Genomic DNA, 24315 nt, shown 5'->3' on the forward strand with positions numbered 1-24315 from the left:
AGCACTCCACGTTGTGCTGTGTAGAAGAGGAAAGTGGGACCCCAAGCTCTAGTAGTAGCACATTCTAGTTACACTTTAGTCACATGAAATGATATCACTACTCTCACATCAGCATAATCTATCCTTATAAATGGTCCAGCTTCATGCTGAAGTCCCCCACTTTGCTTCAGAAGTTCCTGAGCTTTCTGGCAGAGCTACACATAGTTCCCCGATACCTGTGTGCCATCAGTGAACACAGAAGATAGAGTGAAAATACAGAAAGAATTAGTCAACTCTGTGTTTTAACAAGAATGAGGCAGAAAGATGCATTTTATGCAGCTGTAGTCTAATGTGCTGAGGGAAGTCTGTTTCAATGGGTTGGGAATGCTGATGGCATCAAATAGCCACAGAGGCATTTGCTGCTTCCTGATAGATGTAGCACTGCGAATATCAGTCATTGTGGTATGAAGTTGTTACAAGAAAAATAACTTCCTGTGTTGATAGACTCAGCATGCAGTAAATGGAGATGTATGGAGGCAAATGTAAGGTGGTTGTAAATGTAGTTCTCCAGAGCTGTAGGTGTGACCATGCAGAGAGTCACGAGTAAACAATACTGTGTATTGCTCATCATTGACTTGCTCTCTTGCTAAATTGGTGTCCTGAATTCAGCGTTGTTATGGGTTCTTTTTTCCAGGACAGAACTGAGAAATAAGAGGGCACTGTAGCACAGTGCCTCTGCATCTGCAAGGCAAGGTTTTTCATCCTGGCTCTGTGGGGAGGAAGAGAGTGTTCTTTGTAACAGGGCACCAATATAGTGTGAATGCTAGTCAAGTAATAGAGTATCCATTGCTTTGTCTGAAGGCCACAGAACTGAAGTTCTTTTAGCCTTTCTTCACATCCTTTTCCCAGAAGAAATGCACAATTATTTCCAAACTCTCCTTTTACTACACCTGTGTACACTTTTATTGACATATTTACTTTCACCGTCTGGGGCTCCACAGAGTGCTTATTTACTATGGACTGAACTTCGCTGATTTTATTAAATGACAGCACTTGTTTTCAGTGGGTTCCAGAACAACCTTCCTTCCTTCCTTTTGCTTTCAGAAAAACACCCCATTGCTTGTGCCTGTATGACTGCTTGGAGTGGTGAGACAGGTTGCAAACAGGTCAGAGAGACACAGAATATGGAAAGTCCTAATTGTCCACTCCCAGGCCTGTGAGAGTGTTGTCCATGCACTAGTCAAATGGAAATTAAACTCTACTTAACATAGTCCTGATAACCCAGACTTTCAGGAACAGTACTGCTTTATGAGAATGCAATTTCACTGCTATTATGAAATTTTATTATCTTTATCCCATCTGGTTTAGTCTGTCATGATTTATTAGTCTATTTAGTCTTCTGTGGCTGCCTGTAGAGTGCTGATTAAACCAACAGTATTATTCTGTGACACTGAAGTATAACTGTTGCTTGCCATACAATGAAGTAGCTTGGCCTTATTAACCAAGTAAGTTACTTTATCCAAATCGGCACCATTTCAAAGGAGGAATGCTGGTCCTGGCAATGAAAGTAATGCTGGGATAAAGGAATAGTTTGGGTGAGAGTTGTGCAGTACCTGGCCATGTGAATTTTACTGGCTGTCAAATAACGTTCAGTCCATCCTTTCCTCCCATTTTAGCATTTTGAAATTAAAGACAAGTAGAATATCACTCCATAAAAGATCTGAGTGTTAATTTAATCATCTCTGTGACTCATTGAGTACAGAAAGAAAAGGCGTCATGATTTTTTTAAACGTTATCCAAAACTCAAGCTGTGATGCAGCAGTTTGCAAGGGTACCCCACTGGTTCTGGTGATTTCAGACCTTCCTCAATAGCTAAACTTTATGACCGTGAGGGTGAGGATGAACTTTGGCTACAACCTAGATCTGCAACTCACAAGTGGTTTTCATACAGCTGGAATAATATTCCAGAAAATGTAATTGGCCTTTTACTTCATTCACTTTTGCAAATGAAAATAAAGCTACTGTGAGAGCAGATCTTTTGCTAAGAAAACATTTCTTTAAATATTTTTATAGCTCTGTCAACAAGAAAGGAGTCTCACAGTCTAAAGTCTTTCTCTAAACCTTTTTAATGGAAAAAACTTCATAGAAAATATCCTTTTACTTTTTTAATAACATATAACTATATACATGATTAAAAACTGTAACAAAAAACTGTGGGGACTGGAAAAATGTTTTCTTGGATCCATGCAAATGGTACATTTAAAATAAGGATTTCACAAATCCATGTGCATCAAATGGAGCTGCAGTGACAGTGTTGAAAAAAAATGGCAACTCTATATTATTTACCTGAAGGTACTGGGAATAGAGCACAGACATACAAGATACACAAAAAGAATACAAAAGAGTACACGGTGTAAATGCTGTTAGCACAGGAAGAGTCTTTTTTTAAGTAAATAGGAGAAAAGAACTAAAATCTCCTTTTTCAGATTTTGTATTGCAGTTTAAAAGATAACTAATCTCTTACTTGCTGTATTTTGGTTTTCTTCACTCTGACGTACACTACATTTCAAACTATATGGCATTTGCATTTAACAACTCAGGAATATTTTGATTCATCTCCATGTCTGCAAATGTATTGTCATTTCTGAATAACATTATGTATACACATTGCTTTAAAAACATACCGTTTGACATGAGTTAAAAATACAAAATATTGAGGGCCACCACACTACAGAGTGCTGGATACTCTTGTCCTGATCCAGCAGTAAGCTTAAGGACACACACAACTTCAAATTTATGAGGAATTCCTCAGAGAGTAAAGGAAGTTAAGAACGTGCAGAAGTGATTTGCTGATCAGATCTCGAGTTTTCAACAGTTCATAGTACAGACTCTGCAGCTACGGGAACTGTTACACTTGAGGCCATAATTCTGTCTTTACATCCCAGATAATGGAGCTACCCAGTGTAGATGATTTACTGTACTTCTTAAAATAAATTTTCATAATTCTAATTTAAAACATAAGATGAAAACTCCTTTTAAAAAGGTATGGGGAATCAATGAGCTCTGCCATTGGGAGGGAGAAAGAGATGGCATTTAGTTTGTTAGTTACAAGTTGGAAGAGATTCTATGGGCAGTAAGTAATAATGTGATAGGTATTAAATACCTCACTTCTAAAACAACTTGCACACATTTTTGTCCTCAGCCAAAAAAAAAAGAACAGATAAAATTGAAAAGTCAGTACCAGCCAGTAAGCTCACAAGCATGGTAAGGGTTGAAAGTCCTCATTTAGGAGGAATATAAACTCAAGCTTACTTCTTGTCAGGTGGGCTTTTGCTGGGTTTTTCCTGCTGTAACAAATACTTAATTCCCAGTGTTACCATGGACAGTTTAACAGCAAACAAACAAACGGAGTCTGCATGTGCCTATAGTTGTTTAAAACAGGTGAAAACAACAGTAGCAACACCAAAGCTAGACAAGCAGTGAAAGCTGAAATTATCTGTGAAGCCTTTGGGAATCTGTTCCTGTCCTCCTTAACACCCTCCCACCCTGTCTGGCCAAGCTCTTTTGGCAGTCAGGTAAAACCTTTCAAGTTGCTGTAAGTGAAGAAGGGGTTTTGCTTAATGCAAGACAAAAACTAATTATGAAAATAAGCTTTGAAAACAAAATCTCTGTGGGTTCTGAAATTCAAATCTCACCGATAAGTATTTGGATTTTGTTATCCATATAATGGTTTGATTCCCTCCCCAGTCTGATCTCTTTATGTGAGCATGCTAATTGGAATGTTGCCAATATACCAGCTTTTGGCTCATTACTGCTCAGAGTTTTTGATTTTTTTGAGAACATCAGTGTTACTTATGTTGTTCATTGCATGTTTTCGGTAGAATCTGACTTGTAAAGAAAGCCATGATTGAATCTAGAATGTCAGTACAAGGCAGGTCTGTTTGAGAAGGCAACCTGAAAACAGTGAAATTTCTTTATTTAAGGAAGAGATAAACGTGTGTGTGCATGCATTTGCATTTAAGAGTTTTCTCGCTAGAACCGTTATTAAATGATGCCCAATAGCAATTTTATCTCTTGTATGGTTTTATAAAGATGTAATGGTTCTCAGGAGAGTTTTGTGAAAACATGCAGAGTTGGTTTGCTTTAGGGACACACTTACGTGCCCAGTATATAAGTTGAGACTTAATTTTTTAAATATATATTGTGTAACGCTTTTTATTCCTGAGTGCTGGTCTCCATAAGCAATAGAGAGGGTGGTATCACGTGCTCTTCTGCACAGCGTGGTCCTTCATCATTTTAGGAGTTCTTCTGAGGGATCTTTATTGTCACAGTTTTAACTTCAGAATATTCTCTCAATCCACATTCACCCCTGCAAGAAACCAAATTGTATCATCAGCTTACACAAGACATTAATTCTTCATCGAGCAAAAACCTGCAAAGTGATTTCTTGGTAAAGTTAAGATATGAGCGAAAATTCCTGGCATAGGTTTCTGTTGTTTTCTGATTTTGCACAGGTTTTCCTTTCATGCCATCTTTCAGAAAACCTGAAGATGAAATTTCAGTTTAGGTCAACCCCCACCCCCCTCCAATGGATGGGCTCCAGCATTTGACAAGTTGATACAGAATGACATTAAACCCAGAAATACTCACTGTCCATTGATGGAACTGTTGGGAGTGTTGTCCTCTGTCCTTTCCAGACCTTGAAAATGTCCAAACACCAAGACCTACACCACTGGCCAGTAAAATTACTGCTTATATTTGCACTCAAGAAAGACAAGGTCCAAACTGAGCATTAAGGAAAATGAACTCCTCCTCACAACCCTGGATAAAGATGAACTTGACTGTGCAGAATTTAATGCTAACTTCACCATACCAAGTATTTCAGGGGAATTCCTCAGAACCTCTGTAATAAGTGTGTCTTTCAGAATGGACTGAGGGGCCACTGTTCAAAGCCATTAAGCCCCTCTGTATGCTTTTGGTGTTGCATAGCCTACTTTGCATTCATCTCTACACCATAAATTTTACACAAAACATAACATAAGGGAAGAAAGTCACTTCATTTGGGCAGGAATACCAGTATTTACCAGTCCATTTCAGTCAACCAGCCTCATGTGTGATACAACGCTTGATGTTCAGCTCAGACTGATGATTCAGGAGGCATTTTAAGGTTTATCAGAGACTACATACATGCAAGGAAATACATTAGTAAAGATTTTATGACAAGTGAAAGGATCCCATTGACTTGGACCACTCCACCCCCAGCTTTCAGTAGAAAGTGTTGGATTTGTCTCAAAAGAATGACCAAAAACTTCAGCTGTTTATCAGACTCGGCTGACCCACAGAACCATTCCCATATGGCTCAGTGGAAGCTGTCATCAGGAGCTGCGTGGAGCCCAATAACTAATGCTGGTATGTCTGTGTGAACGCTTCTGCTTGATTCAGCAGGGCTGCAGCTTAGCTCGAGACATCTGTTGGATGCATTTCTGCAAGTCAGAAGATGACCTAGCATACACAGTATGCTTTACCTATGTTCTGACTGCCAGCTGTTTCCTTACCTTGGTCTGGCAAACAAAATTAGATATATTTATTGTTTGTTTCTTCAGCTCAAGACTTCAGGGCCTTACATGTTTGTTTTCTGGCCAAAAGTTTTGATGTGGACAACTGTGATGAATTCTAAGGCAAGTATTCTTCAAAAGTTAAAAAGTTGCTCTTGCTGAATAGAGAGATGGGTTACTCCAGACATACAGAGTGGAAGAAACAGTGTGTGTTCAATTAAAGGCCTCATTTGTCCCCACAGCCTAATACAGGGAAGTAGGGAGCAGTAACGTCCTGTTCTATGGCTGCTTTGGGTCTTTTTGGATGGCACTTTGGTATCAGGGCGATAATAAGGGTTGTGTATGTGAAAAGGAAGGAGCCCACGGGTCAAGTTTGCACGATGCTATCTCTTGGTTGTGTGGGTGTAAGGGAAAGGAAACAAACTGCTCTTCCAAAAGAAGCATTACACGCTTTCTTCCATCCCAGAGACAAAAAAGATAAGGAAAAGAATTATAACTCCAAGCCATTCTCCGATTTGCACTTCTTTTTGGGAATGCAACTATGCACTCCTGCATCTCATAGCTATTCAGACAATAGAATGACACCTCCTTCCCTTGAAGATGTGTAAATGTAAAAAAAAAAATATCTTAGACTGCTTACAATATTCTTGTATTCTTAAAGTAGTTTTAATGTGAATCAGTTGTATTGTGTATGTAAGTTCTGGTGCTCTACTGCTATGTGCATACCCTGCTACATGTTGTGGGAGTGTGAAATGAGTGCAGCAGATCTCAACTTCCTGTCTTCATTTTTTTCCCCCATGTGTTATAAAAATCTGTGAAATTAAATGCAGGAAAAAAAACAAATCCCAAATAATACAGTGCTAGCACAGGCAGCATAGTGACACAATTATGATTTGACTCTAACACAGTATTAGCTTAGCAATACCACGCATATGTATGGACACTTTCTCTCTTTTTGTTTTGGGGTGTTTGTTTGTTTGTTTGTTTTGTGTGAGGTTTTTTTTCTTCTTTAGTTGTCTGACTCAACATTATTTATGCTATAAAATGTATCCCTTAAAAACAGAGATCTAAGAAACTGTGACATTTTAATAAAAAGTATGAAAAAGTATTTAATCCAGGGGGGAGGAGGTGAATTAGAAGGTGATATCTGATCAAAGAAGTTCTGAAAGGAATAGAATAATTACTCATAAGCAGGTTTTTAGGCATCTTTGCAAGATACAGATTACTGCCATTCCAAACATTTATTGTTTATGATGAATGTTTTCAAAGCTCTAGATGGGAATCAAGTATACAAGTACCATAGATTTTTCCATGGGATCTGGGGTGCTGCCTGGTTGGTTTCCTCCACTTTCAAAAACTCCTCACTATCAATACGTGAGTATCTTGCTTGCACAGTTAACCTCCCTGAAGTCAGCGGGGTCACTTCTGGGTGTCAAGTTACTCATGTGCTCTATGGAGCTTAGTAGTTTTAGAATATTTTCACAATGATAAGAGTTAGATGAGCTGACATATTTATGCCAGTGTGAGATCACCTCATAACTCATGAATGTGGAGACTAGTATGAATGTGTTATTCAAAGTACTCCCTAATGAGGGAAAATATTTCAGACTACATAGAGCTTATTTTATAGATCAAGCTGTATACTTCAACATATTTAAAGTTTTAAAGAGTTTGACCTTACTTTGGTTTTACTGCTGAGTTTGCCATTAGCCATAAGCTATTTTGAAAGCTTAGGTGAGACATATCTGGTATACATGCCTCCTGCACAGAAATTAATTGAATCCTTTGTACGTGTAACCAATCTGGGGCTGATGCAATTGCTCAACTTCCTTGTGATTGTAATGAGAATTAAAAACTGGTAAGGCTTTAAATTAGGTACCTGGGACAGTATTTGAGCTTGGAGCTCCATTTCAAAATACTTGCCACTTAGTTCTAAATTGAGTAAGATAAAAAGCTTTGAAATGGAAGGTGATTTTTTGAAAGGGATGTAAACACGTTTTTCTAGCCTGCTTTAGGCCTGATTTCATTTAACTCTGTTTATAAATCTGGAAGAGATAACATTTTAATAAAATTCAGAGGCACTTATATTCATAAATGTAAAAAAAAAGTAAAGAAAGGAAAAAATAGGAAGAGAGGCAAAATATATGGCAAAAACTCTGAAACAAGACCACCAAACCAGTCAACAAACACACAGCAGTACTAAAGAGAGAATCTTTCTGCAAAAGTGCTAGTTAATATGGCTAAGAAAAAAATCGCAGAAAACACAGGTTACAAGTAAATCACACAAACCACTTGCAATTTGTCATTTTATATTATGCCTTAATCCCCAGATGGAAATATTTCTTGATCTTAATTTGCATAGAAGGATTCACCAATGTTTATTAACTAGTAGAGCTGAAAATAGTTCAGAAGACAGCAGAATAATACTTACATCTCTCTCCCATTGCCAGACATTTTGAATCCTCCAAAAGGACTTTGGGCATTTAAGGCATTGTAGCAATTTATCCTGTAAAAAGAAGAGGTATTCAGTCCAACTGCACTGTCAGAGACCTTTCAACAACTCGGGGAGGAGCTGAAACTTGTGGGGCTCAAGACACTGTACACCTTGTAGTAATAACAACCTTGTCTCATGTTGAAAAGAAATTAGGTAGTTATACCACAAAACACAATATTCTACTCCTTACTCATTAGGAGAAAGGGATTTGGCCTGTGAGAACTGGAGGAGAGCAGGAATACTTGGACAAAACTTCAGTAATGAGCTGTTAATGTGCTGACAAACCTCATTGCCAGTTTATAACACAGAGCTATTAGATTTTAATTTGTCCTTTTTATCCCTGATTTCTTCTCAATCTTTAGAATACCCAGGCTTGACATACTGAATTGCAAGCTATTAAACTGTAGAAGTGGCGTTACTTATTTTTAAGGATTAGAGAAAAAAGGTGTCCCCTCAGTTCCTTAAATGTTGCAGAAGTATATGATATTTTGTGCCTTTAGCAGAAACCTCACAGGATTCTTCTGCTCCACAGAAAGTACCGTTTATACTCTGCTTTGTTTGTTTTCAGGAATGCCATTCAGCAGTGTGGCCACCATGATAATGGCAAGCTCGGCACTTTCCAGTTTTCACCCCCAGTGAGCAGTCACAACACCTCCCTACAGCTGTTCTGTATCTTGGTTAGTGATTCACCACCAGGATGGTCTAGATAAACATTTTTCAGACAAAGGGTGCAAAACTGAGGTGTCATAATGATAATGAGTCAAAGTCTTTATCTCCAAGAGCATGAGAGTGATAACTTCTGCCTTACCAGACTGTCCCAGCCTGCATTGCTGAAGAGACTGTCAGGGCCTTGTTTATGTCATTTGTAAAGACAGCAGCTACCAGCCCAAAATCAGAATTGTTGGCTCTCTCTATAACTTCATCCATGGTTTTAAATCTCAGTATTTCTTGAACAGGCCCAAAAATCTGCAAGAAAGATTAATCATTAATAAATAAACCAGCTCACTCAGAGACATTTTATTCCTGCTTTATTCTGCATTTTTCTCTTCTCTCCCGTTGTCTTTATGAATTCCCAAAGCATCATTTAAATAGTGTCTGTAAAACTGCATGAATTTCCCAAAGCAGTTGTCTCTCAGTGGAACTCATCCATTCTTCCCTGATCTCTTGGAGATCTGAGACTTTACAGCCAGTGTAAAAATAGAACTTCTTGACCCAACTCATATCGTCAGTTGCTGTGTGTGCATCAGGAGTTCTGAAAAGATTTAAAGATTTTACTTTTTTTTTCTTATTTTAAGTACAGTGGTATTTTTCACTCTAAAGCTTTTGTCTCTAAAGTAAGCGGAAGAAAAGTCATGTTTAGGACATTCTAAAGTGATTTTGCCCGTGTATGTGAATACCTCCTCCTTGGCAATCCGCATGTCATCTGTTACATTGGAAAACACCGTTGGTTCAATGAAGAAGCCCTTTCTTCCTAGTCCTTTGCCTCCACATTCAAGTTTTGCTCCTTCAGTAATGCCGCTCTGAATCAGTTCCAAGATCTTGTTGTATTGTTTTTTATCAATCTGAAAGAGAGAAGCAGCTTTTTAACTTGCAGACCATACACTTGACAATCAAGTGAAAATTGGTTTTGTAGGCGTCATGTCCCAGAGAGTAGACTTCTGCTTGTATTCACTGCTCTTTGAGCTGTAGATGCCAAAGATCTACAAATAGCTGCTGACTGTAACCTAGGGCTTAGTCTTCTTAAGGATGTGTCCCCCCATGTATGTGGCTCAATCCACATTCTTGCTAAGCAGTCTGGTTTTCTAAGCCCAAACAAAACATTGTTTTCTGTCCCAGGTTAACTTCCTGAAAATGGTGTCAGGCCAGCTGGTTATTAGTGGCAGGAACATTTTCTAAAGACTTATTTGTGGTTCTGCACATTTTTTGCTTGGAATTCCTGTCTTTCTAGTGGTCAATGAGCACAGTTAATGAGTGTAAACAAGTCTTGAAAGTAAGTGTCCACAGAAACTTTTGAGAGCTTCTCACAGTTTACAGCTGTATCTTGGATGCTGAAGACCAGAATCTTGTGGTTAAAGCTGGGAAGCAAACTTACTGATATTTAAGATGAGGATTTTTCTTTAACAAAAAGCACCTCTCAGCTGCACAGATTATCTACTCCTTTAAAACTTTAATCTTTAAAATGTTTATCATGTTAGGTACCCGGGACTGTGAGTGAGCATGCACCGACCGACCTCTGTCTTAGAAGAGCTTAAATAATTCAAGCAGCTGCTGGACTGTAGAGTCAAAGCTCTATTCCTTTACCTGTGGACCTTGTTCTGTGGTTGGATCAAAAGGACTCCCCACAACTCTTCTCTTTGCACGTTCTACACTTCTTTTAACAAACTCTTCGTAGATTGATTCTTCCACATAAATCCGTGAACCTGCAGTGCAGCACTGGCCTTGATTGAAGAAGACCCCTTGATGAGCTTGTTCCACAGCATAGTCCACTAAAAAAAAACAAGACAGCATATGTTGCTCTGAAACTTCATAGACACAGGTGTTATTGCACCACTGTTGTGCATATTACATTGTGCCACACTCCCAAAACTTCAAAGCAGAAGTAGGGTTTGGTTAAATAAAACAAAAGTGACCAAATCAAAACACAATAATGTTGTGTAGGGTCATAAATTAAGGTGATTTGTTTCATTTTGCATCATAATGCCTGTGAAAATATGGAGATTTTAAACATGTCTGAAGCTAATGTTTTCCTCGTTTATTCCACACAGGACACAGCTATACTGGATGGATATTAGGAACATTACAATTGTTTCAGAAACACTAGATTGCAAAGGACCACCTGGGACTTCAGATGTTGTCTAGGTAAAGGAGGGTCCATAAGTAATACATTCCACATGCCATCTCATGATACAAGTCACAAGATATTGCTTTATATCCACTGCAAAAGTTAAATCGAGTTACACTAAGACAGTACTTTAGCAGTCTATAGAAATAGGGTATGCAAGAACTTAGCAGTGTCTTATATGCCAGCAAAATGTAGTTTATCAAATAAAACTCATAGGAGACCTTAGAAAGTGGTTTTGTGCCCCACATTATAGAAGTCTGTCTGACTCAGGTGGGTAAAGGAGGGGGAAATTTGTGATTGAAAGTTTGCACTTGATTTAATACTGCATACGTGAGTATATCTCAAGCGGTTGAGAGAATTTAACTTTGATAATGGTCAGACCTATCCTTCCCAAAAGGCCACATTATTTTTCTGCAAGGCAGAGATGTTTTCAGCCTGTGCAGACAACTGGGCAAGGCTTTAAAAATACAGGTCAGTTATAGAACAATCAACCCTTGATTTCTACTCTAACTTTCTTGGAGGTACAACTAACACATCTACTGTCCAAGCAAGAGAGGATCCAGTTGTATTTAGACATTCAGAGCTAAATTTTCCCACTGGGTGTAATAGCTTACTAGACAAGAATATGGAAGCCATCCTTAAACAGTGATATCCTACAGCACTGTAATGCATGTTATCTGCTGTAGCAATTTGCAGCATTGCTTAAAGTACAATCTTTAATGGAATAAACAAAGCAACAGTGCTTTCAGCACATTCTAGACAATTCCATCTAACAGAAATTTCTCATTCTGCCCTCAGTGTGGGGAAAAAAAAATTATATGGTGTGTTCCCTGGACCACAATCATATCTTTCTATTCAAATTCAGTTCATGGAGATTGAAAATGTTAGTGGAAAGAACTGATTAACTGATGTTTCCTCTATTGTTACCCGAGTTTTCCACCACAGAGGGGCTCTAACCATTCTGGTTTTTAAGTGGACTAAACTTTCACCAGCTTTGTCATGCTTTCTGCTAACCTTTGGCACAGTGTTCCTCAAACAGAACAAACAGCTCCTTTGGAATGGTGAGCAAATTGCCTGCTGGTCTTAAATAACTGGTGCTTTGAAGTCTGAATCTCAGGTCAGGTGTTGGTGGTTGTAATTATGGAAAGACCAGAGAAGTTTAGTATGACATACTGTAGAACAGCCAGTCAGGAAGAAGACTGTATTCTGTTATTCCCCCATTGCCTGCAACTTCTCCCAAGGTTCTCAACCTTTTTTGGAAAATACAGCAAGTCACAGATAAAGTACGGCTCTGTATGGCAGGTAGGAGCATTTGTTCTTCCCCTATGGAAGACCATAACACAGACCTGCCCCCAGCATATATTACTCTACTAGAAATGTTCAGATGATCCAGTCTGAGTTAGTAGCTTAGGGACATTTGGGATGTGATGATTTCTGGTGAGAGATGAGGATGAGTAACTGGGGTAGAAGGCTGTAACATCTGCATTTGGCTCCAGCTGACGAGAGCTTACAAGCACAACTGGCTGTAACTTAGATCCCCAAGCTGGTGAAGCATTTCTATGTAGAAAAAAAACCTGAAAAGTTCTCCAGGTTTCCCTAGTCTTTCAAATATCAGAAAGTTTGTAAGATGAATATAGGCTTGTGACCAACTCTCATAATTTATGCTATTCAGAATCATTTGTCTATTAGCCTTCCCCTCTAAATTAAAAGATAAATCCTTCTGTGTCTATTTGTTTGGGTTACAAAGTTCTCAGAGAAGGCACTGAGTACAGTGTGCTTGCACACAACCTGAACCAAGAGCTCAGAGCAAGGTGTGAACTGTCCCTTTCATCTTAGTGGGGTGTTAATGTCAAAATCTACTGCTGATTATTTAGATATCATTTTTAGCTATTTCATTGCTGATCATTTAGGTAGAGACTTCGTTTGTGTTTTTATCCTATCCTAAACAGCTGCCCTGTACCTTCTCAGGTGCCAAAAATCTCAGCTGCACAACATCATCCAGCTGCCAAAATCTTCAGTTCCCTGCTGACAGTGGCAATGAGGATATTTCAATACACAATTTTTCAATTGAGAAAATTTAAAAAATGGTATAATCTTCATTTATGCCTACTATCAAAACACCTTAACAAAGGAATATTGCACTGACCAGACTAGTAATTCAAAGGTAAATTAAAGCCCTCTCTTTTAATAATGCTGTGAAGCCAAAAAAAATCATAGAATTTCCAAATGTAAAGCACTTAAACCACCTTTCTGTGGAGCTGAGGATGACATGGGACCATGACTGTGGATAATGCCATTTCTATATGTTTGGCTGTAATTTTTTTTCTTTTTTTTTTGTTGTTTCTGAATTTGTGGATTCAAATATTGTCTTTTTATAAAAAATATCACCCCTCAGGCTGTTTCTGTAAGATTAAAAGTGCCATTAGAGATAGCTCTACTGGGTCAAGTCACTTTGTTTGAAAAATGTGCCCTAAAATAAATTAAAATAGAAAAGAAAAAGAAAAAGCACCACACAAATGTATTTGTAAGAAAAATGTGGAAGTGCTGACTTACAATCAGCATCTGCAAAAATAATGTTTGGGCTTTTCCCACCCAGCTCCAGTGTAACTCTCTTCAAATTACTCCTTCCAGCTGCTTCTTGGATCAGCTTCCCAACCTGAAAGGAAATGGAGACACATTTTACAGGGAATGTAGTCATACAGTTCACTTTAACAGCCAGTGTTGGCTATCACTGGAACAGAGCTTTAAATAAGCCAGCAGGTTCTTCAATCCAGATTCTCATCAGCAATGGACAGTTTTCCAGGCTTTTTTGCTAGAAATCAGGAAGGGATGAGGCAGAGCACAGAGTGCCCTTCACCCAGTTGTATCTATGCTGAAACAGCTTGGGGCTTGCTTTCAGTGTGCAGTAAGAAGACTGAATTAAAAATCTGAACTTGATGTAACTAGAACTGCTTCCATCCAAATGAGTAGCATGTTCACAAGCTTTTAGATACTATTATTAAGAGATACAGTTATATAATTTTTAGTGGAGAAAAAAAAAAAGATCTGATATCTGAGCATGTATTAAGCATATTACTGTTCATTAATAGTAACTGCTATTAGACTTCTTTATAGTTGCCCCACATGATCACTGCTTTTATAATTTATTTCAAAATCGATCAGATTTATAGTGTTGCAGTGTAACTATGCCCATTTTGCAGCCATGGAAGTAATCACAAGTAGATCTGGGCCCTACATGGTAAAACACAGGATTAAGTGTCTATTGAATATTGAGAAGTTTGAGAGCCTTGATAAATGCATTCTTTTAACTGGGACATGCTCTGTTGTCATGCAGAGTGTTAGATGTAAGATGGGAGTGAATCCAGAGCTAGACTTTCCACACAGTACTCTGATCTCTCTAGCTGTTTCCTATTTCTGAGGGCAGGTGAGTGGAATTTCCTGCAGTAAGTGGTTAGTGGATGAGAAGCTGAATCTCTTAAGAGAACTGAAGGCAGTCTGCTGGAGAAAGTTAAGTCAGCACTGGAGTAATCAGAAAGCAAATGAAATAGAAACCAGGCCCCCACAGAAAAAACAAAGCAAGAACCCCACAGGATAATGAAGGAATTGTCAACCACTTCATGTACCTTTGTGATTAACTGTTTATCTGGTGATACCACAGTCAAGTGTGACTGGTTATTTCTTACAAAAACCCAGTCTATAAATTTAAAATTAGTTTCTCTTCTTTACCCCTGTATCAGTGGGACGGAGTGTTGACATTATCTTGAAATTCCTTGCATATTCCTTTAATTGGAGCTGATTTTATTGCTATGTTTGACTGACAGCCAGAAGTGAACAAGAAAAAGAAGGACTTTTTCTCCCCTCCACCCCCACCACATACATTGAGCATGTCATCTGGAAATTTCAAACTGTGCTGAAAATGTACACTGGAAATCAGTGACAGTGCCATGTTTATAGCCAGTGCCAGCCAATACCATTCACACCCTCACTGCCTTGAACCTCCCTCTCTCAAAGAACAACTGCCAGCTAGTCCCACTCAAAAACTCACAAAGAGCAGAACAGACAAGGAAGCCAGAGCAATATGTTGAGCTTGCATCTCTCTGCCTTCCATTCTACCACTTTAATGTCCTTGTAAATAAAGATTTGGAAAAGATTCTGTACAAACTAGGGATTGACAAATATGCAAATCCAATTATTATGTATATGACAAATATGTATGTGGCAAATACTGGAGTCCAAAGGGCTTGGAGGCAGTGGTGCTAATTCAGAAAAATATGGTCCAGAGTATTGTTAATACAGGGAGGTGGTTGTCAAGTTCCCAAGTATAAACTTAACAGACAGCTTCACTCTGTCCTTCCCATTAGAAATCAGTGCATACATCAGGATGGTAGGGCTCATGCTGCTTAGCATTTTTGTTCACTGTGTTCCTATTGCTCCCTATGCACTTACAGGTTGAGAAAAGGCTTAGGGAAGGCAGCAGGCACTGTGATTATTTAGTGACAAAGGCAGCCTTTTGTCTCACTCTCTCTTTTCTGGAGAACGACAGCATGAAAGGGATAAGTGATAGTGTTGCAATCTCTATGGTCTTTCAGTACATGCTTCCTGTGGTGTCTCTCAGCTGTATCTGCAAGCTCCCAATAGGCAGTACAGCCTTGGGAGGGAACGCTGGAAGAGAGGACTCCCCCACAGATAATGGAGCTGTGCGATTATCCAGCAGGAATGTTGGCAGAGAAAGCCCTGACTCCCCATCCTTGTTTTGAATAGGCTTCAAGATTGATATCAGGAGTATCCCTGGATAGCTTGTGAAGTACCATAACCTTGTAAGCTGCATGGAGGGTGAGGCAGATGTAATTTGGCCCACCTCAGAGAAAGCAATTTGTTATTCAGAACAACAACAACAAAAAAAAATTGAAGAAGCATTTTGTGGCACCTCTGTACAAAAAGGTGATTTGAAGAACAGTCCTGCAAGAGTCTGGTTCTGGACTGTAAAGTGTATGACATTAGGCATTGAGATACATGATACAAAGCATTTGATTGTACTTATTTATGCCTTCTGTGTTCAGAAGTTTAATGTATCTTTCAAGAGGCATATGCAGTCACATTTTAAATACTTCGTGCAGAAATACATAAAAGTCTGTTGCTTTTCATGTTCTCTTAATTTTCTTTGTTTTTAGACAGAAATCTGTGTTTCTAAATGGTACAGGTGGGTTTGCCTGTTACTATTAAAGCACTGGGAGTCTTGTGAGTCAAAAGCAAAACTCCAAGATTTGTGATGCTTCCTCTACAGTTCTGTCAGAATGTCTGGCTTCTCCTCTGCTCTGAACCTCCTTTTGATCACTGATATGCATTAAGTCATTAGGGAACACCTGAATGTAGGGGAACAGCAGTCTAGCTGAACAGTAGGTCATTTATTTGCATGCTGCCACAGTCAAGACTGTGAAGGTAAGACTGCACAGAGAGATACGTAGATTAAAAGATTCCATGAAAAGTACAAAAATTGACAGAGACCTACATCTTCAGTTACTGCCCACCTTTGCTATACCTTTCTTGGGATACTGAAAGAACATCTGAAGAACAGTAAATGGTTTGGATTACAAGAGATTAAGTTTTGGGGAGACTGTATGATCAGAGAGGAATTTTCTGTGTTTTTTGGAGTTGCAGTTTTCCCTCTCCAGCTACTGAGGCACAGGGTGTCAGGGTTTTGGCAAAACTTTCAAACCCATGTTGCTGCTTGCTTAGCCTGCCTCATTTTTTCTTGAATTCCAGATTGTATGCAGTATCTTTCTGAGAAACATCTGAGGACTCCACGGCATGTTCAAGGTGTGTCTCCAGCAAAGCCAAGTGAATTTTCAAATACTGACATGAAGAAGAGCAGCTTTATTTGACAGCGCAGTGCCCTGTGTGAGAAGCAGCCGTGAAAAGAGCATAGTGAATGGTGCAGCACAAGTAAAAAGGCAATCTCAAACAGAAATTCCTGGAGAGAATCCTAAGTAATAAAGGGCTCCTTTGTTCTTTGGTTAAATCCTGGCCCCATGGAAATCCGTGGCTAAATGCTGTTAACACTGACAGGGCTGATAAACACCACCCTATTTGTTTCAGTTTTAAGAAGGTGAATTCTTTTGACATGTATATTTTACAGGCAAAGAGGCACAATATTTGTCTAAGAAGAGCTCCCTCAACTCTACCAAAAACACCAAGGAAAGAAAAGGGAAACAACTACTTTTCATTCAGGAGGCACAGGCTGTTCAAGATATGATCAAATAGATTCAGCAGGAGTGAATGATAATGCAACTTCCCTAAATCCTCCTATTGAACAGTGCATGTGTGTAGCACTGGAAGCTGACACGCATCTCAGAACAGGTAAAATCACCTTTAGAATACTTGTTGCTAAAGTAAAAAATGCCAGGATGCAATTCCTTATGATACCCCAAACCAGCAAGAGATTTTGTGATGTAGGAGAGCTGAACTCATTGCTCATGCAGTAGGTAGACATTCTGTCTAAATCATGCATTGTGACATTCATCTTGCTTCGGAAATGAGAATCCTGCTGAGTAAATTAGAATCAGTGATAATACAGCTGTTAGCTACAAACATTTGTTTGGCATGAATCAGTCTTGACTCTCCTGTAGTTTGCTTTGAAAGTCTCTCTAGTATCTCGTTGACTAATGATGAGATCATGGTTTGTTAATCTAAGTGCATAAAGAAAACATTCTGACAAGCAAAATGCAAACTCTTTTGCTGGGGTTTATTGCAGTTGTTTATAGACCTTTTGTTTACACAGGCATCCAAACCAATTTGTTGGATATTTATTTGGGTTACTCTACAGAACTGCATGAGCACAGACCTGACTCCTGTCTTTAATCTGTATTTTAGTGGGCCATAGTTTGAACAAAGTGGAAACCAGCCACTTAGGATACATTTCTTGTTGGCCAGGGCTTCAAATATTTTGTGTGCTATCTATTATTCTCATCTTGAGAGCATTTAACAACTGGAGAGAGTTGTAAGCCACTTTGATTTGGAAGTAACACATTTGGTTTTGAACAGAAGTTACTAGAACTCATTAAACTTTTGCAATAAGGAAAATATATCTTTTAATGCAGCCAGTACTTTAAATGCACATATTTTTAAATGTATAACTTCTTGCTTTCCATAATCATCTCTAATCTTAAACCCAGAACGTACTGCACCCAACTATTCCATGTGCACCAGGACCTTAGGGGTACACAGTTCCTGTTGAAATGGAGTATATGTCTACGGACAAGGGCAGACAGCCCCCAGCAGTCAAAATGGCTGTATTTGCAAAGCCTGTAACTGAATTCACAGGTCCAAGCAGATATAAAGGCAAATGAAGAGTAAAGCAGCTCCTGATGGCTGCCTTTCTCTGCTACTTGAAGGCCTTTCACTTTTGCTACTTTGAAAAAGTTCTTTCAGCAAATAAGAAAGTCATATACTGAACCTCCATGCATTTCTGTTGTGTCAGAATTGTCTCCTTATTGGCACTTGTCTTGGAAATAAATAAGCTCCACTGTTCATTTAACTGGGAAAGACAGAGTCTTGTATAACCTCTCCTGTACTTCTGAGCTCTGCAGCCCAACAGCAGACAATGGCTAGGTAAGCCAGACATCCTGAGTTTGGGCCTATTTGCAAGCTCAGAAAATACAAATGACTGAGTTTTATTGTAATTAAGTTGTTGCTAGTAATTTTTCAAAATAAGCTCAAAAAGACAGGTATACATGGAACAGCGAAGAAGCTGAGGCAGAGAGGGGCAGAGTAAAAGGGAAATGCATGTACAACTGGGACAGTGTGGGAGATAGCTGAGCTTTACAGAAACACTCCTGGGGTCCTGATGAGTTTCACCTTATACCTTGGGACCAGAAAGATCAAGGAAAAATACAGTAAAATGTAAGGAGGTATTTAAATTGATTATGGGCTTCCAAGGGAAGGTGGGAAGGGATAGGAGCAAGTGTTGACGTGGTCAGATTGACTGGAAGAAAGATTGGTTTTGGCAGTTTTAAGTTTCATCAGATCGGGGAAAATGAGGAAAAAATGTGTCAAGCTTGAGAGGAATTATCTCAGTTAAGGAGGATCATAGATTAGCCCTGGTTCACTGAAAACAACACAGTAAAAATAAACACTTTCCTTAAAATGCCTACACCAAACAAGCTGCTGAAGAGGATGAAGCAAAGCAAGCAGAAAAGCCAAGCTGCTAGAATTTGAGGCGGCACAATATTTTTAGGCTTGCTTTCCTACTCAAGTCTAATTTTCTTTCTTGCAGTGTGACAGTTGTCAAAGTGAAATCCATAGCCTGTTAGGTGTCTGCAGAACCCTTCACAGCGAGCTGTGGAGGGAAGAGTTTTGAGAGCCACACACTAGGGGACTGAGAGAGGAGGTGATTCATGGGAGGGTGTTTCATAAGAACCAGGCAGGCTAAGGGATGAAAGAGTTGGCAGACTGCTCTGTTAATGTGTGTGAGCTAACCCATAAAGGAAGGGTCAGAAGGAAAGAGAAGTGGAATCAAACAGTGATGGTACCACAGAAAAAGAGCTCTTCATGATTTTTCACATATTATTTGTGGGGGAGTACTTAAAAAACTTAAATTACTTTAATTACTTACTTAAAACAATTTTGAAAGCACTAGAGAATCTAAGAAACAGAAAAGGAATGGAGAGTGCAAACTGGACCAGCATCGTAAGTTAGAAGCCAGTATCATAAATTAGAAGTCCTTTACGTGTTGTCATTGCATAGGCATGGGCTTGAGACTTCACACTGGTCAGAAGTTTCAAGAGGTACGGGACTGATGCACAGATGACAAGGCCATCAGTTACTATTAAACACAGTTGTTCACATGCACATTCGGGCTCAGGAAATCTTTAAGCTGTCGATTACCAGAAGCTGTGAGGCTACAGCAAGGAAAGGATCACTCTACACATGCTCTCTTCTTCTACAAGCATCTGTTACTGGTCATGTTGTGAGATAAAGTGCTAGGCTGGATGGATCTTTGGTGTGGCTGTGTCAGGCTTTACTGAGTTAAGGTCATGAACTTGGCCTTTTGGCTCATATTTCTATGGACTGTGCTCTACAGATTTTGGAAATCATTAGCATTAATTTCTTTTTGTAGGAAGAGCAGCTTGTTTTCTGTCTTTGAAAGAACCCTTTTATTTTTAAAAATAGCCTGGGTTTTGTGATTTTTACAGGCAAATGGGGAGTCTTCATTAGCCATAAGCATATACCTAAAACTGTAAAAATTGTAAAGAAATCGTGTTTTTTCTAAAAGAACCTCAAGGTAAAAACTTGAGAAAAACCCGTTTCAGACGTCTGACCTTGAAGATCTTTGCTGTTGTGCTGATAGGTTTTATCATTAATTTGCTGAAGTTGAAAGTACTAACTGCCTTAACTATCACCTGGATGAAACATGGGAATGGAAGTTAATAGTGTGGCATTTATGTATCTAATGGCTGTCGGAAATGCACATCACTGGACATGCCTCAGACAAGACCAGAGACACAAAATATTTCAATTATTACTTCATTAAAAACTGAAATCTGTTTTGGAGAAGTCAGAGACTCTATAGTACAGCTCTTATCACAGCATTGTGTTTAAAATGTTACAATGTTGACTTGCTGTTACAAAAATTCAGTGTTACAGGAAATCAGAAACAATATGGAATAGTTTACACTAACTCTGCATTAAAACGTTCCATCTGTTCTTGCTTTAGGTTCTTAGAGAATTGCTTTTTCATCTCAGTAATGCTTTTCACTTCCTATTAGTAAGGCTTTTAAAGGTAGGCACTGAGTTAGTATAAAACCCACAGCTTTTGAGTTTAAACGCCTATTAAAACTAAAGCTGTCTGGAACTACAATAAAAATTTATTTTGGCTACAAAAGACAACTTTGAAACCTAACCCATCTGTATTTTTCCTCCTCCAAACAGTGCAACATCCTGTATAATAGAATATTTATATTAAACAGAGACCACATATCTTTATGAAAACAATTGTTTCAACTCAATTTATGGGGGGTAATCAGCTCATATTAAAGTTTTCTATATTCCAGGATGCTAATATAAATTGGTTACAGGAGAAGTAATGACGAGAGTAATTCCGTAGAATAATCTGAAATCTGATGTTGCCATTGACTTTGAATGGAACCTGTGTACATTATAATCTAAAACTGCCATAAAAAAATCATGTATAGGCACATAGTAACTGCAGAACTCTACCTGTGCAAATTAGGCATATGACCGCAGCCACATTTTACTGGCAATTTAAGCTTGTGAATGGTGACTTCCAAACTTGATTATAGGATAATTCCACCAGAATAATTTACTTGAAATAATTGAGCTGGTCTCTGCAATCCCTGGGCCTACCAGAAAGATGCCCACACCTATCTAATATGGCTGCTTGGTCTGTGAATTTATCAACTCAGATCAAAACCAAACTGACTCACTGTGAAGAGCAGTACCCCTGGGATACATAAAGCCTCCCACTGCCTCGAGTGGGAGTCAAACATGCCAAAGTCAGACTGAATCCTTGGGGTTTAGCTCCCTCCATACAATAGGTTGCCAAATTTTGAATTGAAAAGGGACTGGGTTTAGCACTCTCTAAATATAACCAGCCCTGAAACTCCTACTGAGATTCCTTTCTGTCTGCCTTCAGACTATGAGATAAGGGCCCTTCTCCTGTGACTTCAGTCTGGAGTACCTCTGTCATCCCTGCCCCAACCCTGATAACAGACAGCTTTTTGCATATTTGAGAGCAAGACATGATCTGAGTTTTGAGGGATTTGTTACTCTTTCTGTAGATTATAGCCTTCATCTGAAGACCAAACCTCCTCTGTAACATCTGCATCATAGACTCACAGTAAGACATTTTGGCATCCAGGAGACAACTGACTCCCTTCATCTTCTAGACAGCTTGTTTCCAATATTTTGGGAACAGACACCTCGGACTATCTCCTTTTCTCTGTGCACTCCTTCCTTTTTAGACTTCCTCCTCATCTTCGATATACTTGAATGCAGCATCAAAGTTGTAGTACATTTGTCCCAATTTTCCCCCTTCCTCTCCTTTTTTTCCAAGTACGCCAAGATACACAAATTACAGATGCTAAAGCAGCATTTATGTGTGCTGTGATATACACGGGATGTTCTGCCTACTTGCATGTGATTCGCATCCTCATAAGCCCACAGGAAATCCCAGCAATATTTTTCCAGGCATATCTCCTGTGCTGAGGTGCCGAGCACAGCAGGGACTGGAGGAAAGGAGCCGTTTCTGGTTTGGAAGTGCTGTGACACATAAGTTTAGCTGGGAAGGACAGACCACTGTTATTTAGATGTAGCTCTTTTATTCAGTGACAGTGAGAAATGTAGCACAACGACTTACTACTGTCTCCCTAAGTATTTACTCACATTTTACAGTAACATGTCTATAAATCCTCTTACCTCAGTGGATCCAGTAAAAGCAATTTTATCAATGCCGACATGAGATGCTATGGCCGCACCAGCAATTGGACCAAATCCTGGCAAAATATTGACAACTCCTGGTGGAAAGCCAGCCTGTCAAAATAGGAATGAATGAAGGGAAGCATGATTTACAAAAACTAACAAAACACATTAAACCAGGCATGTGCTGGTAGCTCCTTCCCCACAAGGAGAGACAGAGACATTATTCCTGTCAATTTATTCTTACCTCCTTAATGAGGGCTCCCATATAGAGAGCACTGAGTGGTGTTTGTTCTGCTGGTTTAATAACTACTGTATTGCCACAGCACAGAGCTGGAGCAATCTTCCATGCAAACATCAGCAGGGGGAAGTTCCACTGTAGGAAAAAATAAAAGTTGATAGATGGAAAAATATTGCAGTGGTATTTTGTTTTCAAGATGTCAAGCTGCTACCTCACTCATTTCTCAGGCTGATCCTCAACAGCAATCTTTCCCAGCACAAAGCAAGGATTTTTCTTTTTTAATTGCTGCCATTAAAAAGTGACAATAGTGACCTTTTTGTGCTTTCTGTCCTGTTCAATAAAATACAGCCCCCAACCACAGTCTTCGTAAAGGAATCCTGTTACCTGTTAATGGTTTTGTTCACAATTTTTTATTTCATTTACTGTTTTGCAATTGGCACTTTTGGTTCTCCCATCACAAATACTTCTTGCTTCTGATCCATTTGGAATTCTGATACATTTGGAACAAACATTCTGTTGTTCATGCTGAAGCATTTTTGGATGTAGATTTTCTATCCCTGAATAACCTTAATTGATGGGATTGCAGTAAAACCCCCAAATGTTAATGCTCGGGCAAAGCATTTCATTTTCTTCAAAACATCTTACTGAGCAATTTATATAGAAGACTTTAAAAGAAAGCAAAAAACAAGTTGCAATACTGATATATCTTTACTGATACAAATTTTTGTATCATTGTTAATTTCAACTTCATGTTACTGCAGCAGCAGATGTAGTGAATTATATCCCTCTGATGCACAAACAAGTTATGGATAAGAGTAACAAGCCTTTCTGTATCAAGGCCAGTTCCTAACAGGTCAAGTGGATAAACCCCCCTGGTTTTGGTGGAAATGCCAGAGTAATAAAATAACTGCTTTGCACAATCACTCTTAAAAATGCATATAATAATCTCCTTTGGAAAGAAAAATAGAAAGTATCAGTCACAAAGAGTCAGCCACTGGCCAGAACATGTTATTGCTTGATGCATATCAGCTGCCATGCTCATGGACATCTCTCTAGCCCCTGGCTAGCTTGGAAAAATACACAACTGTCTTTCCTTCACCAAACACCCAATTTGTTACTCCCTCAGTTGTTTATAAACTCTGGAGACAAAGTGATGTTTTAATTCCATCTCCAGTATATAAACCTGGGAGAGGAGCTATAGGGCGAACAGTGTGCTAACAGCCTGTGCTTCTAATTGTATTGCAAGGAGAGCTCTGACGGGTTTTATAGGGTGGTATATAGCCCTGTTTATGCTAAAAGCTGCCAAAGAGCATATGTTTTGATGGAAGCTAGGATGTGAAAGAGGTTGAGGAGTTTAGTGTGAGGCTTGCTATTTAAATTTTATTTTTGTAATAACATATTTGCTAGTGTAATGACTAAGTGCACGCAGCAGCCCAGGGGCTGTACTCTGTGACTGGTAGCTGCGGAGGCAGTATGTAGCAGATTAGCAGCAGCGTTGGAATAGATGTGTATGACAGCCATGTTGGAGTTTTGGAGGACAAACTTGGGGTAGGAATGACCAAGTATGGTAGAATGGCTGGGTACCCTGAACAAAGGGTTTTGCAAATCTGAACTAAAGAATTCCTGCTTTTGGCATGATCTTAAGCCTGTGGCCAAGTTTCTTCAACAGATCTGTTAGTTAAGCTCAATGAGACAAGCCTAAGAGATGGCAAGCAAATTTGGGGTTAGATCTTTGGCTTGTCATTTTGCAAATGCTTATCCATGTGCTCAG

General features: G+C 39.1%; 1 protein-coding gene across 3 annotated transcripts in view; it reads right to left on the bottom strand.

Moving 5' to 3' along the window:
- Nucleotides 1–2087: 2087 nt before the first annotated feature.
- The window catches only part of ALDH1A2 (aldehyde dehydrogenase 1 family member A2), a 56746-nt gene continuing 34518 nt past the window's right edge, over nt 2088–24315 (bottom strand). For all 3 annotated transcript variants that reach the window (XM_061347492.1, XM_061347493.1, XM_061347491.1), the window contains exons 6-13: nt 22551–22679; nt 22304–22417; nt 13424–13526; nt 10330–10514; nt 9426–9590; nt 8837–8994; nt 7966–8040; nt 2088–4348 (exon numbers count right to left, since the gene is read on the bottom strand). In XM_061347492.1, the coding sequence (XP_061203476.1) occupies nt 4276–4348; nt 7966–8040; nt 8837–8994; nt 9426–9590; nt 10330–10514; nt 13424–13526; nt 22304–22417; nt 22551–22679 (1002 nt within the window). In that variant the 3' untranslated portion in view covers nt 2088–4275. The remainder of the gene's footprint in view (nt 4349–7965; nt 8041–8836; nt 8995–9425; nt 9591–10329; nt 10515–13423; nt 13527–22303; nt 22418–22550; nt 22680–24315) is intronic.

Source organism: Neopsephotus bourkii, unplaced genomic scaffold (assembly GCF_033783945.1).
Source record: "Neopsephotus bourkii isolate Nb327-2 ecotype Australia unplaced genomic scaffold, CSIRO-AGI_Nbou_v1 NB_318, whole genome shotgun sequence".
In the NCBI taxonomy this organism is placed as follows: domain Eukaryota; kingdom Metazoa; phylum Chordata; class Aves; order Psittaciformes; family Psittacidae; genus Neopsephotus; species Neopsephotus bourkii.